The sequence below is a fragment of the Paramisgurnus dabryanus genome, chromosome 10 (assembly GCF_030506205.2).
Source record: "Paramisgurnus dabryanus chromosome 10, PD_genome_1.1, whole genome shotgun sequence".
Lineage (NCBI taxonomy): Eukaryota > Metazoa > Chordata > Actinopteri > Cypriniformes > Cobitidae > Paramisgurnus > Paramisgurnus dabryanus.
The window spans coordinates 2,969,232-2,985,548 of record NC_133346.1 but is presented as its reverse complement, the minus strand read 5'-3'; the positions used below and the strand labels follow the sequence as shown (position 1 = coordinate 2,985,548).

The following is a 16,317-nucleotide window of genomic DNA, read 5'->3' as shown; positions in this document are numbered from 1 at the left end:
AGGTGTAGCTTTGTTTTTATTACTTATGCAGATAAAAGTTGTAAATGTGTTTGTATATGCAATGAAGAAACGTCAACTCTGAGGAGATTATATATATATATATATATATATATATATCCAGTTTTATTACACCGTGGTAATACGTCCACTTGTCATGATACAGATTATAAATGTGACCATTAAACAGGTTTGCGATTATGTACAAATAATGTACGTTCATCGCCTTGATTTGTTATTGCTCGAGGCTCAGTGCTGTGGTGTTACGTAAACGCACATGGCACGTGCGTCCTCTAGTGTTATAAAGAAACATCAACATCAGCACTTCTGTGTTTTATATAGTTTTTTATTTTTAGATCAATGTATTTTATTCACATTTAAAAAAATGCGTCATTTTTGTTCTAGCTAAATATTTCAATTCTTCTACTATAAGCCTCAACTAAATTTAAATGTGTTTAACTTCCAATTCATTGTAATAAAATTACTGACAATTAAATTAAGTCATTATGATGATAAAATAGAGTCCATAATTAACATTTATAGCCTACCTGGAGTCTCCATCTGTCTGCATTTCTGCCTCTTTCATACAAAAACATATTTCAAAGTTATAACTGTATGTCAAAATACTGCTTGCTGAGGTTTGCTTTTAGTTTTACTTTTGAGTGTTGACTGTATTTTATGTTTAGACAGATTTACTTTGCCAACATGTTCACTTTCCAGATTTTGGAAATGCTCATAGAGCTTCATTTAGGGACTGCCAAAGTACAGTACATGATTTGTGGGGCGGTTTCCCGCACAGGGTTTATCCTAGTCCCAGACGAAACTGCATGTTTGAGCTGTCTTCATTTAAAAACATTTTGCACTGACTTATCTTAACATACCTCAGTGCTATTGTTTTGTCTCAAGATGCACACCAGTATTGTTTTTTGTAAGATATGTTTGTAAAAACTACTTATATAACATGAAAGCAAATATAACTGGATTAATCTAAACCCTGTCCGGGAAACCGGCCCTTCGAATAACATTTCACAACGATCCAACTGTTCAATTACACAAAACTACTCGATTTACATGGTTCAAACATAGGGTACTAAAAATTAATACATTGTGAGTGATCTTATGTAATTTGAGATAAGGTCTGATTCCACTGGGATCTGATTCATGCCTGCTTTTTAGGCACTATATTTCCCTCGGGTAGGAGCACATCCACAGTGAAGCTGATCTTCTTCGAATGAATCACACTGTAGGTGTTGTCAAATCTTATAACATCTGCAGAGGAAAAGATATTAAAACCTTCATTAATACAAATAATGAACAAGCCGACTGCACATATTGTACATCAGAAAGGTTCCTGAAAATATTACTGTGTTAATCCACACAAATAAACTCAAAAATATCCAAAAACCTACAGGCAGAGATTCAGACTAATACAATACAAACTCACAGATGCCTGGATCCTCACAGGTGTAAGATCCGTCTTCTGGCACTAGATGGGAATTGTAACGTTGGACAGGAAGGATTTCCTGCATGGCTTCCCCTTTATTTGTGTCATTCCCTTTTGTCTTCAGGAAAAGTCCAAAACCAACATCAGATCCTTCACTAACAAACTGCCATCTGGGGACCAAATATAAAACTGCACTGTCAGAAAAAAATGGACAACAAATTGTCCCTAGCTGTGTACGAAAAGTACACCTTGGACCTAAAAACTTTCATATTAGTACCTCAAAGGTAGATGTTGGTATCTAAATGATACACATTAGGACCTTTTTAAATGGTACTGCAAAAAGAGTACATAGTATGGTAATAAGTAGCCTATTAAAAATCATTAACTTAGATGCGATTTACCGTAATAAGCAGTTTGGGAAGAGAACCTCATTCTCCAGCTGGTGGGAGGAACCACGACCAATAGTGATGCTTTGGTCATATTGGACTTTTATAGATTCCCGCACGTAATACGATTTCGGCACTACTCCCCCATAATTTAACTATGGAAGAGATGAAAGTTGAGAGGGCAACAAAACATGACGATTTTTTATTAGAGTCAGTATATCGTTCCTCACCATGGTCTTACAGTACGGGTTTCCATCAGGATCGGTTCTGGAGCCTCCATAAGCTACGGGTAATTGATCTGCATCTATATAGTTCCTTAAAACCTCTTTCCAGTTGGCTTTAGATTAGAGATAAAGAGATTTTAAACTGTGCGATAAATGCACTGGAGTGTGCAATGTTAGAAAGACAAAATAAGACAATTTACCACCCAGTATAATAATCTTTTGCCTTGTTTCTTCACGAAGGAAATGTTTGATCAAGTTGTATGCGATAGGAAAGAGTTTAGGGGCTGTAAAAAAGAATCAGAACATGAAATTCACTTACACGATGTGATGCTTTTTAGAGTGACATTCATATCACTGACCTTTGATAATAAACAGTCTTTTAAGACTCTCTGGATAGTTCTCTTCAAACATGGTCAGAACCTGCAAAGAAAAATATATTTAAATTTTGTGACTAATTTCAGTATTGTTTTTTTATTTCTTACAATTATTATTGGGTGTCTTTTATATCTTACCTCACCATACATCTCAACAGCAGGTTTCCACAGATGTTTCATGCCAAGCCCCTCACAGTCATAAATGATGGTGATCCCTTCGATGTATTTGCCGAGCTGAGGAACGAAAGAAACAAAACAATAATCCTTGAAAATACATCACTGCAGCAGACAGCCTGAGGTTCGTATAATAAAAGTTTTCAGAATATAAAGTATTCCTCTTGGAGTACCTTTGCAGTTTGCTTTTCGCACTCTTTTCGTAGAAGTTCAGCATCCCTGACTTTGGTCCTGAGACAGTCTTGTTTGCTGGCCGATAGTAAAAGGCCCTTCGGGTCAAGAGGGCCGATGATGTCATACCAGATTGGACTTCCTTCACGATCATAACCACACAACCCACCAGACACATATTGCTCAATGACCTGAACAGAATAGAAGAACATCTCTTTGCTGAATCCAATTATGATCTTAATGTTTGAACATTGAAAATAATTCAGGCGGACTCTTTTGATGCACCTCCGGTGGCCTCCAATTATCGATGATTTTGTCGACTTTCATATGCTTGCGAAACTCCAGGTTCTGAAATTTAAATGCATTGTTTTATGTAACTCATTATTCCAATGAGAAAGTTTTGGATAAACTGTATTGAGGTTAAATTTGGTTTTCCACAAATGCATTTTATAATAAGAAGAACAAAATGGACCTCATTACCTTTCTAAGCATGCTCTCAGCCTTTGGGACATTAAAGCTCCTGGCTGCAAAAGAATATGAAACAAAACACTGAGAATGTCAAAACGTAACTGAGATATTTGTCTAATCTAGTTTGAAAACAGATGTGGTATAAAATAATAGTGAATGCAGATGGGGATTAGGATTAGGATATTGTAAAGTAGCTCAGAGGGTAAGAGCAAATAATTTTTGCAACAGTCTGAAACACGTATGGATTTACAAGAGTGTCACCTTGAACTTCTCTCTCAAAAAACAAAGTCAGATGGCTTTTGGATGTTCTTTGCACAGAGAATATCGATTTTTAGATAAAGTGGTTAAAATAAAGCAGATGGTTTAAGGAAACACAGTTCGCAGAAATAACTTTTTACACTTCACACAAGGCCATAGGGTAGTCAGATTAGTGGTCGATCACTGTGGGTTTTTCAATAGAAAATTGTAATAATTAGAATTAAATAATGTATCAAATTAATTATTAAAAGCAAATCATTAAATAATAATTGCAACATTCAAAACACTTGAATGAAAAGATAATTCAGATGATATTAACAGTTCAACTGATAGATGCATTAAACAAGATTTGCAAAATGAAAGCAATTATTTGTTGAAATAATATGCAGAATTAAGTCAAATATAATGATTTAACATCACTAATGTACAGTAACGTTTCCAGCTTATTTTTGCATGTAATAATAAAATATAATTTACACGATATATCAGGCAATGCCTGAATTATGAAAACTTAAAGTCACCTCTTAGCCAGCGGAGCAGGTAATGATCATTCTGAATGGGCAGCTGGTCAAAAACATCATCTATTCTCTCACGAAACTAATCAAATAAATCACATTTAAACACAACAGCAATAACATGCTTCCATTATAAAATAAAGCAAAATACTTTTTTGCTTGCACTTGCCTGTTCCAAAGCCTCGCCTTGTTTGGGACTGAGATCTCCTACTCGTCCGCTCATACTGGCTGTAATTAGACTGTAATGTAGCCTACTCTTGTGCATAGTGCACCTGTTATTTATACACGGCCACGAGAGGAGCGCACGCGCTCATCTATCCGTCCAAAATATTTATACTTAACGTACCATTACTAATATTTTAATTCTGCTTATAAATGTATTCATTTTATTACACAATTAATTAAAATACTATTTAAAACTTTTAGCATATTGACTGACATATTTTATTAGGTTACAGAAATAAGCCAATTAATGATCGTTTAGGATGGATGACGTAGTTCCTTGAAAAAAGCCGTTACACCGTTAGTTTAAAAAAACATTATTTTGCACTGGAAACCGTTTGGACTTTCTTAGCCAAGTAACTACAAATTAATTTGATCACAACTCACCGGTTTTACAAACGATATACACTTGTCATTATTGTAATATTTGCTTAAAATGGTAAGTTAATTTATCGCATCTGAAAAAGCAACACTTTTTGCATGACGTTAACTACTAGTCAGGTAGTTCTGTGCTTTTTTTCACCCAAGCCTACGACCATATACGGTTAAATGTTTGATTGTTAGACTTCCCTTACAAAAATTAACCATGGTTTTATTGTGGTAAAAGTGTAGTAACCATGGTTTTTTGGTGTATTGATTACTATCCGCAAAACCATGGTTTTACTAAACTAACCATGGTTTAACTACGGTTTTTGAAAACCATGGTTGTCAAAAGCATGGTTATTTTGTGGCTACCATGGTTTTACTACAGTAACCATAGTTTTTTGGTTTTAACTGTAGTAAAACCATGGTTAATTTTCGTAAGGGTTGTTAATGTATTACTGAGACAGACTTTTGTTAAAGTAAATTTTGAACCTTTTTTTTTTCAGCGAGAGTGTATCTCTATCCACGTTGGTCAAGCGGGAGTTCAGATCGGTAACGCGTGCTGGGAGCTCTACTGCCTCGAGCACGGCATCCAGGCGGACGGACAAAGCGACCAAATCACCGCCGGCGGAGATCAGTCCTTCATTACGTTCTTCAGCGAAACCGGCGGCGGGAAACACGTGCCCAGGGTTGTGTTCGTCGACCTGGAACCCACGGTTGTGGGTCAGTGTGCACTGCATTACCAACCATTACAAAATACACAATTTCAATCAAAGTGTCTGTCAGTGAAAAACCTTGCTGGCATGGTTATTGCTGCACACCAAGAGGAGCAGAAACCCGTACTGCCAGTCTATCCCTGAACTGGACTGCAGACCTATCAACGGGGTCCGCTGCATCAGGTGGTGGGCAGGGGGGTTAAGCATCCTGTGCATCGTCCGGCTCAAGCACATCCCCATTCGTTAAACACACATTATGCAGGAATGCACATGCGATTACCACCTGCGACTTTTACCTCTAAAGCAGAGAACAATGTTCTCCTCCACCTTGCTTTCATCATCCCAAAAGCTCGCTCGATTACTATTCGGCCTCGTGAATGGCATCGATTGAACCTTTCCTCCACTGGTCCTTGTAAGGGCAGCTTATATGGTGTAACAACTCGGATTGGCCTATCAATACTTGGATACCCACCGTCACCTAGAAGAAAGTAACCAGCTGGGGGATATTGAGCATTGTAATAAAGTGGACTGTTCTTAAAAACACGAGTGTCATGAACAGATCCAGGGTAGCCCACAAAAATATTAAGAAATCGACCTGTTGAGTCACACACTGCCTGCATTTGGATGCTATAATACTGTTTGTAATTGAAGTCTTCCTCTTTATTCCGGCCAGGTGGTTTAATTCTTATGTGGCATCCATCAATTGCTCCAACCGCGTTTTGGAACGCAGGATGCCGTGCCAGTTGCGCAAATCCAAGGCCAATGGTATGAAGTTGTTCTGGACGAGGATAACAAGTAACCCAGCCTGCTGCCACTGCATTCTTTATTTCCCTGGCGATTTTATGCTTGGACAACGAGGCCATCTATGATATCTGCCGTCGTAACCTGGACATAAAACGGCCCACATACACCAACCTCAACCGTCTCATCGCCCAGATCGTGTCATCAATTACATCCTCCCTGCGCTTCGATGGAGCTCTCAATGTAGACCTGACAGAGTTCCAGACCAACCTTGTGCCTTTCCCTCGCATCCACTTTCCTCTGGTCACTTACGCCCCAGTCATCTCTGCTGATGGTCAAGTGCGACCCTCGGCATGCTGTACCGTGGAGATGTGGTTCCAAAGGATGTCAATGCCGCCATAGGACGCATTAAGACCAAGAGGTCCATTCAGTTTGTTGACTGGTGTCCCACAGGGTTCAAGGTCAGATTCATTCTCTTATTATGAAGCATTTATGGCTTGTAAATTTCATTCCATTAAACACTTTCGTTTTACCCAAATCAGGTTGGGATCAACTATCAGCCACCAACTGTGGTTCCTGGAGGAGATCTGGCCAAAGTTCAAAGGGCACTCTGCATGTTGAGTAATACGACAGCCATCGCCGAGGCCTGGGCCCGTTTGGATCACAAGTTCGATCTGATGTATGCAAAAAGGCGTTTGTACACTGGTATGTTGGAGAAGGTATGTCGGAGGGCGAATTTACCGAGGCACGTGAAGACCTGGCCGCTCTCGAGAAAGATTACGAAGAGGTGGGAGTCGAAGAGGGAGAAGAATAAATACACTTTAATGTTCTGAATATCAGTTTATTAACGTTTAGGCATTTGTTAATAAGCATTAAAAAAATCTAGCCACCAATAGACACTAAAACAGCTACAATTTACAGTACTTTACATAAGGAGTGTTACAGGAGGATAGCACACTATAGATTAAACAGTTTTGGATAATAATCTTCTTTAGAAACAAAGATGTAGATGGCTTTGAAGATTTCTCAAAGCACAGTGTCATCAAATGCTTTTTTTTCATTAAATGTCACCTGTTTGTTCTGTCGCAAGGCACATTTTATTTTACCCTTACTCACATCTATATATCTTTTGTACTTGCATAATAACATCAGTCTTATAAAACATGCACAAGAATTGCCACAGCCCAGCATGACAACAAATTTCATTTTTACATCTGCATTTTTCTGCAGGGACAGACATAGAAAATGCCAAAATAGATCAATTTACATGTTGGAAATATTGTAAACAGGGTCCTGATTAATTTAATATTATTATATTCATCTTATTTACTGTAGTAGTTTATTTATGACAGTTTATATATAGCATAATTGAACTGTTTAGTGATTAGCGGTAAGAAAACTTTACCTACTGTCAGTCTGCTCTGTTAATGCAACAAGTATATTTAAACACTATTAAATTACAAAAAATAAGGTCCAACAAACATGGTACATTCAAATCCACATGGCAAATATGTACTTGTATTTATGGAAAAGGTGGAGTGTATCTTTGGTTGTTGGTCACTTTTTACCCAAAAATCCAAAATGTGATTATTGTCCACAATGACAATGTGAAGGGTTTCACACAAATACAGGGTCTTTATTCATGCGCGTTTAACTTTAATTGTGACCATGTCTGTGAAATCCAGCATCTTTAATTACTTGAATTTCAATCTTTGACATGACCTTACTCAGTCAATATTAAAGATGTCAAGGTTATATTTTCACACAATGTTCTTTACATATATTTTATGTAGGAAAATGTCTTTAGCTGGGTTTTATAGGCAGGGTCACAATTTTTGATCATATGCAGGGATATTTACAGAGAAATTCAATTCCCCCTCTGCTTTTAAGTGGTGTACGTTACTATTTTCTGATAAATAGTTTTCACAGTATTTTGTGTTAGCGGTCGATCACACAGAACTGAGGCATGCACTGCCAAAAATGATTTTCAAGAAAACATTTTCTTAGTATTTTTGTCTTGTTTTCAGTAAAATACATAAAAACTCTTAAATTAAAGGTGCAGTGTGTAAGTTTTAGCGGCATCTAGTGGTGAGGTTGCGAATTGCAACCAACGGCTCACTCCACTGCTCAACCCTTGCTTTTGAAATGCATAAAGAAGCTACGATAGCCGCACCGGACAAACATTTCATCGTCGGAGACAACTTAGTAAAAAGGTTTGTCCGTTAAGGGCTTCTGTAGAAACATGGCGGCACAAAATGGCGACTTCCATGTAAGGGGACCCTCGGTGTATGTAGATAAAAACGTCTTATTCTAAGGTTATAAAAACATAACGGTTCATTTTACAAGGTCTTTATACAACACTGATAATATAGTTTTGTATATTATTTTGCATTTCTTTCAAGAGATCCTTCTAAAAATTACACACTGCACCTTTATGATGCTTTTTCTTGATGAGCAAAATGACCCAAGAAAATAGACCAAAAATATCAAATTTAAGTGATTTTGTGCATAAAACAAGCAAAAAAATCTGCCAATGGGGTAAGCAAAAAAGAATTTTTTTTAAACACTAAATTCAAGAAAAATTCAAGAAAAATTTGCTTATCCCATTGGCAGATTACTTTCTTGGGTCGTTTTGCTCATCAAGAAAAAGCATCTTAATTTAAGAATTTTTTTATATTTTTACTGAAAACAAGACAAAAACACTAAGAAAATGTTTTCTTGAAAATACTTTTTTGCAGTGTGCTGCACTGCTTTTTTGGTTACTTTAAAAAATAGCAGTGGAGCAACCACCTAGGAAGCTGTGACAGCTGTGAATTTTGAAGCGTGAGAACTCTTGAAACTTTGGCGCTTTTGAAACTTTGGCGCTTGCTTTAACCTTGATCGAGGATGAGAGCTGCACAAACACGTAGGAGCAAGAAGGCCCTCATTCGATTGGACAATGGAAAAAACACGAATGACGTCGGGCGCTTTTCCTCTGTTTTTTCAACTTCAGGCGCTCAGAGCACTCCTGCAAAAAAGTGTGGCATGGCAGGTGGCAATAATGCGAGGCGTTCGGCGTGCATAAACACCACGCATAACGCTAACTGCCCATAGAGAAAACTATTCTGTGTGATCTACCCCTTTTGCAACCAAATGTTAAAATTGATATTACGTTGTTAGCAGGTCCAGATGGATTTTGCAGACTTGATCAGTTTCTGTTAGAAAAATTGTGGGAGGGATAAAAGTGCATTTAAAGAAAAACATCACATTTCACATTGAAAGGGTTTAAACTAAGACCATCATTGCAATATAAACCCTGCCTGTGGAGGAAGACCAGCACCAGGTCCTTGAGAGAGGGCTTGTGGGTATGGACATGAATATGAAGGTACCATGTTTGGCAGGGGGACACCACCGGCGCTCTGAGGGATATAAGGATTGCGAGCATCTGCGTAGGACGATGGTGGGGGCTGCCCTGATGGTTGAGATGTCGGTGTGGGTCTTCCATGGGCTGGAGAACCATTAGCAAGCCTTTGAAAAGAGGAGTTAGGGGCTTCCTGAGGATGTGAAGGATCCATAGAGGAACTTTGAGGAAGCTGAACGCCCTTTAGCACCATCTCCCGTAGCTTATCGATCTTCACGCGCCTCAGATGAGCCAGCTTTCTCTTGTTTTGGTAGTCATCGATGAAGCCATCCAGAGTCAAGGCTCCATCCAAAAAAGAGTCGGCCATGTTCTATAAAATACAAAAGCAAGAGAAACTTTCATATTTTATTTTCATAAAAATAATTCTAATAATTTACTCACCCCGTCATCCAAGTTGTTTATGTCTTTCTTTGTGCAGTTGAGAAAAAAATTAAGTTTTTTTCCATTTAGTGGACTTTAGTGAACCTCAACAGTTTACCGTTTCAATGCAGCTTCAAAGGACTCGAAACAATCCCAACCAAGGCATAAGGGTCTTATAGCATAACCATCGTCATTGTTGCCAAAAAAATAAAAGATAAGTACTTTCAAACCACAACTTCTCGACTTGCACTAGTCGCGTGATGTGTATTATGTAATCACGTCGGAAGGTCACACATGACGTATGCAAAACAACCGCTTCTGTGTTTTCAAGTGTGGAGAAAGAGGACCGTTCCAACGTTGTTGTATGTGAAGTGATACTAATTAATGTCTTTGAGTCAGTTTATCGTTTCACATATGTAATGCGTGACCTTTAGATGTAACTACGCAAGGTTGCGCTGGCGCTTCACATGCTAGTGCATTACGAGAAGTTGTGGTTTAAAAGTACATATACAATTTTTTTTTTTTTGCAAAAATGACGATCATTTTATGGAGGACCACAAGAGTGATGCAAAATGTAATAGAGAATTTCAATATTTAAAAACTACCTGGACAATAAAAAAAGAACCTAATACATTTGTTTAAAAATGCATTTATTAATCTATAAATAAATAGACAAAGATAAAAAAAATCATTATGTCACCTTTTATTACGCAATAAAAAGTGAGATTATAAAAATAATGTAGAAATGAAATATTAATCTATTATTAAATAGTTCAAAGTAATATAACAATTTACAAAAACAACATAAAACACTCAATAAGTTTATCATTTTAAATTGCATTTATAAATTCTTAATTAAATAATGGAATTTCAAAATGTATTTCAAAAAGCAATTTAAAAAGAGAAATAAATAACTGGATTTATAAATTGAACTACAAAAACAGGTTTAACCTCTTTGAGTCCTTGAAAATGGTCAAATGAGAAATGCAAATTAGCTATGGCCAGGTGGGTGTAACAAGCTTGCTGATTGGCTCTGATTGTACACCATGCACAGATTTACAGATCTAGGATAAGGACCCAAAGAGTCACGAAAAGCTAAATAGAGAGGCTAAAACGAAAAGCAAATTGAATAGCGAAAAGAATAAGGAGAACCATCGGGAAAATGAAAACAGAAATGATAAACGGAAATGCCCTTTCAAATGCCTAATTTAAACCTGTATTTGTAGTTCAATTTATAACTCCAGTTTATAAATCCTTTTTATTGCCTAATAAAATGTTACATAATGATTTTTTTTGTAACTTTGTCTATTTATTTATAGATTAATTAATGAATTTTTAAACAAATGTATTAATTGCTATTTTTATTGTCCAGTTAGTTATTAAATATTGAAGTTCTTTTTACATCTAGTTACATTTTGCATGACTCTTGTGGTCCTCCATATTATTTTGCTAGATAAAACCCTTATGCCTCGGTTGGGATTGTTTAGGGCCCTTTAAAGCTGCATTAAAACTGGACCTCAACAGTTTACACTAAAGTCCACTACATGGAGAAAAATCCTGGAATGTTTCCCTCAACAAAAAAAAAACAATTTATTTTCAACTGAAGACAGAAAGACATCTTGGATGACATGCGGGTGAGTAAATTATTGGGATTTTTTTATAAAAGTGGAGTAATCCTTTTTTCCCACTATCAATTGTTTCAAAACAGCTGGGAATTCCATGACAATTTGAAACAAGAAGTGAAAAGCAAAACTATCAATATCGGTTTATGTGTTGCTAGGTAATAAAATATCGGTATCAGAGCAGAAAAATTGTATCTTTAATTAAACTCAATTGTTCAACACAAAAGTTACCTCTGTTTCTTCTTCAATCTTTGCTCCCTCTGTTTGCAAAAGAGCCAACAACGTGTCTAATGAACTGCTTCCTGAAAATGATCACATTTCAAATAATTACATTTCAAATAATCTATACAAATATTCATCTGTAAATCAATTTCAATTCAATGTCAAATGATGAAAAAGATATCCTCAAAATGAAACACTACACTAAATCTTAAGTGTTTAGTGGAGAAATGACCCTTCATGAATCTACTTAAAATAATTTAATGAGAGTTTGCATCCTGTGAACCCAGCTCAAATCATTTGTGATTTTGTTTTCTACAGTTCTGTTTAAATGTAGTCTTTATATCTTTACATATATTATATTGATCAAGAATATACTCAAGAATTTGCCTTTGTGTGGTCAACACGAGGTTTCGAACAAGACCCTTTTACCAAACTATACCACATTCAAGTCAATCCATCATACAAAAACAGACACCTGATATTGAGCTATAAGGATTTGCATCTTGCATTCCTTTAATAGAAACAAGGCCATTGTACTCAGTGTCCTTGATGGTAACTGAAGAGATCCATATAATCCTCAGACATTAAACCATAACAAACACTCCCTGCATTGTTAAAACATCTTTACGCGCTTTCTAATGTTAATAACATCCGTGTAGACTTTCTCTGCTGCTTTGGCTTTGTGGAGTAACTCAAGCAGTCCTTTGTAACCAAGAAACTGTAGTCTTTTTGTCTTACCCCTTATTTACCATGACAAACACACTTGCTTTTAAAACGAAACGGTTTCTCTCGCTACGGCATGAAATACAAAGTACCATACAGGAAGTAAAAATAGAACACCACATAAAATACAAACCTTTAGCATAGATGTTTAATCTAAATATGATCTGATCACATGATGTGTTTACATATTGTAGTATCAGCAAATCAGCGATGAATAGAAATCATGTGACAAACAGGTTCGCCTGGATGGTTTATTATCTAGGTTTTATGACAAAAAAGCAAACATAGTAAAAAATATCAAATTTAATTGAAGATGCTCACCTAGTGTGGACTTGCGGAGCTGGTAGGAATCATAAAGCTCTTGTAAACAGCAGTAGCTTTTGGTCAACTGAATCTTCTGATGATCCAGTTCAGGTTGCAGACTGAGATTCTGTTCTGCCAGACTGCGATTACTGGCAATCGTCAGCTCTTTATTCTGCTGCATGTCCTGCATCTGTCACAAAACCATCAGGGTCAAAAAGAACCAAATCGACATTAGGTGATCATTTATTCACCCTCATGGTGTTTTAAACCTGTATGAGTTAACTGTGTGCTTAGCATCTATAATTTAAAGATCCTTGTTTGTGTTCAACAAATAAAAATAAAAAACTTATACAGGTTTAAAACAACAGGATTTAAATTATGACAGGATTTAGATTTTTGGGTGAACTATTACTTTTAGGGGGGAAACTCTTCAGCCTACATTTAAGGATATAACATCCATAAATACACAGAAACCTCTATGACAACTTTGACTCATTCTGACCGTAATATAATCATATAAATATAAGTGTACACCTCTGAATGGATGATTGGTGAATTCAAGGAAATTGGGACACTTTCACTTCTGGATGACTGTCAAAGTGTCCGGTTTATCCAGAATTTAGCTTTAGTTTGTAGGAAATTTAGTTCCCAGGGATATGGAGGAGGTAACCTCAATATTAGCAATTACAACCCCCTCAAATAATTATTAATAAAAAATACACAGTAGACATATCAACATATCCCCAGTATTTAAACCACATCTCCGCCACTGTCTGAATTCACCATATATTTTTCATCATGAGAAAAATAAATAAATAAGGGGAAAAAATATTAAAATAATAAAAAATATAGCAACTCAATTAGGGCTGTCACGATTATGAATTTTGCCTGACGGTTATTTGTCTAATAAATTGCGACAATTATGACGATTAATTGCCTGTTTTATGACGATTAATTGTCTGTTTTATTGCTTTGACATTTAATTCTCATAAATTTTTTTTTGTTTATTAAATAAATTTCACACTTTGTCATGATTACTTAAATTAGGGTGACCATACGTGCCATTCTTCCCGGACGCGTCCTGTCCAGGATTTCGTTGCGTCTTCCAGAAGTCGTATTTGTCGACGGTATACGTCATAGAGGATTATTATTATTATTACAGAAAAGCAACCGTTACATTTTAAGGTAAAAATGAAACTACGATTGTATATCTTATGTTTTTAACTGAATGGCGTATGCGGTCAACAAATACGACTTCCGGAAGACGCACCGAAATCCTGGACAGGACGCGTCCGGGAAGAATGGCACATATGGTCACCCTAACTTAAATTAAATCTTTTGCAAGGTTTATCTGGCAGTAAGTTTTAATACACAACACATATTTAAAAGAAATCGTATCTTGTTTATACAGGTGCTGCAGCTCCCCCTTGTGTTTTTTAGAGAGATGTGCAATCATTGCAGTGATCTGAAATCATCGCGATGAGGTCAAGCAATCACGATGAGGCGATTATTTAATAATTGTGACAGCCGTAAACTTAATATCAAAAACAGATTGATTTTATCGATTACAGCAAAATGCTTAGACCAGTATTTCTCAACCTTTTTTGGCAAGCACCCTCTTATGTAGGATGCTTCCATTTGCACCCCCTTTAAAGAAAATTCATGACATAAACAATATCAAACTTTAAAAAAAAATTGAATTAAAATAAATATATTAAATGATACAATGCAATGCTGTTGGCTTTTTTAGGTTTAATTACACAGAATTTATGATCAATTAATGTATTTTATAAAATGTCATCATAAACTGTGGGCACCCACTGGCACAATCTCATGTGGGGCTCGCCCCCAGTTTGAAACCAGTGTTTTTCAACAATATTTATAAAAAATAAAAACGTTGTGAAAATGATTATTTATTTATTTATTGAATTGGACACTAGTGAGGAAAACAAGTGGCTCATCACCCATAAATCTCAACATTTATAATGAATATTTTTAATCACATTACAGGAATATCCGTACTGATGAATCTAATACTGAAATGTCTGAACAGGTGCTGGATGTCTGCCAATGAGTACAGAAGAGATTTGGACTCTCTATTCACATGAAGAATACATCAACCACATTCATTCTTTATTTTGTAGCACAATATTATATTGTTATTCCGTATATTAATGGTTTTGCTCATTAACCAGCTTCATTTACACGGTCTAATACATTAACATGTCCTATAGTCAAAAATAAAATGTATACAGAGCACAATTAAAAGTGTTACATTAAAACACCTGTCACTGATCGTCTGTGTACACTGACTGTCAACAGCAAGGAGGAAATCATGATCGTAACTCAGGCTTTTAATGTCAGCCCGGGAATCAATCACTCACCTCATCCATTTCCTTGACAATCTGACGGAGTTTGTCATCGTCCTCCAGTAATTCATTCAGCTGTGTGGCGGTGTAAGATTGAAATCTGCTCTCAAACGCGGACATTTCTCCCGTGTCTTTGTTATTGTGCTCCGTCTGTCTCCGCCGATGCGGGGAAACCTCTCATGTTGTTCCGCAACCGGAAGTCGAGTAAATACAGCCCAATCAGCGCGCTTGAATCAGCGTGACGTCACGCAGACGGACGTCAGGGGATCATTCATGGAAAACGATACTATATTTAATTTTACAGACGTGAGATTTACATTAATTATATGGATTAGTTGTTTTTAATACGTTATTGTATGTTTTTTTTTAAATAAATAAATACAGCAGTATTTTCTGGTATAAATGCATTTTAGTATTTAACGTTAATACTTTTCATCCAATCATATTTTCATCCAAAGTATCATAGTTACTAAAGATTATATTAGAAAATCATAATATTATTTAGTTTTTTTTTTGTGTTTTGATCTTTTGTGTATTGTAATAATTAAAATTAAATGAAATGAAATTATTAAATTAACTATTAAATCTCTCTATATATGGTATATCCTTATATGGTCACTATAATACATTCGTATAGGGCAAGGGGTTTCAAACGTTTTATTTGCCTGAAGTACCCCCTGAGATTTGAGGTAAATATATTTTAATAATAGCACATTTGCACGTTTAACTTAAAAAAAACAAACATTTATTTTTCATCAGTTATTCATCATCATTATTGTTATTATTACCTGCTATTGTACCTTTAACTGGTAATTTTGTTTTTGGTACATAAAGCGTATCTGTCAATTTTATAGTGTGTGTGTGTGTGTGTATGTATATATATATATATATATATATATATATATATATAGTAACATAGTTACTGTTTTGTTTAGGTTTTTATGTTAAAATATTGTTTTACATTTTAGGATTTCATTTGAATTGATCTTTTATTTGGAACCCTCCACAATTCTGCTTCACAAACCCCAATTTTGTAAATGCTACACTAAATCAAATGATTATTATATTATTTTAAGTCAGTCAAGTATAGTTGGAAAGGTGTTTAAAAAGCTTCAAAAAAAATCTCATCTTACGTCTATATGTTTTCCTATTTTATAGTGCAACTTAAAAACAGCATGATAAACTAATTTCTGGTTGAATAAAAACTTAAATGAAAACACATGATATTAAACATTCTTTTATTATTTATTTGAACAAAACTAATC

The 16,317-nt window shown here is 35.7% G+C and overlaps 3 protein-coding genes across 3 annotated transcripts; 1 reads left to right on the top strand and 2 right to left on the bottom strand.

Annotated features, from left to right (window-relative positions):
* Window positions 1-104: 104 nt before the first annotated feature.
* sec14l7 (SEC14-like lipid binding 7) lies at window positions 105-4,326 on the bottom strand. The gene is made up of 12 exons (XM_065263453.1): window positions 4,181-4,326; window positions 4,018-4,093; window positions 3,251-3,294; window positions 3,056-3,118; window positions 2,773-2,961; window positions 2,564-2,659; window positions 2,411-2,471; window positions 2,252-2,335; window positions 2,058-2,164; window positions 1,843-1,982; window positions 1,442-1,611; window positions 105-1,266 (listed from the first exon to the last, which is right to left on the bottom strand). Exons 1-12 carry the CDS (start codon window positions 4,274-4,276, stop codon window positions 1,157-1,159), a joined length of 1,236 nt encoding a protein of 411 aa, XP_065119525.1. The 5' UTR covers window positions 4,277-4,326; the 3' UTR covers window positions 105-1,156.
* Window positions 4,327-4,713: 387 nt separating this feature from the next.
* tuba7l (tubulin, alpha 7 like) lies at window positions 4,714-8,072 on the top strand. Its single transcript, XM_065265597.2, is given in 7 exon segments — window positions 4,714-4,734; window positions 5,103-5,319; window positions 6,109-6,382; window positions 6,384-6,404; window positions 6,406-6,514; window positions 6,596-6,734; window positions 6,737-8,072. Coding segments are annotated over 7 exon segments (912 nt in total). The 3' UTR covers window positions 6,868-8,072.
* Window positions 6,921-15,237, bottom strand: vps37bb (VPS37B subunit of ESCRT-I b). The gene is made up of 4 exons (XM_065263464.2): window positions 15,068-15,237; window positions 12,702-12,873; window positions 11,667-11,737; window positions 6,921-9,763 (listed from the first exon to the last, which is right to left on the bottom strand). Exons 1-4 carry the CDS (start codon window positions 15,170-15,172, stop codon window positions 9,332-9,334), a joined length of 780 nt encoding a protein of 259 aa, XP_065119536.1. The 5' UTR covers window positions 15,173-15,237; the 3' UTR covers window positions 6,921-9,331.
* Window positions 15,238-16,317: the final 1,080 nt, after the last annotated feature.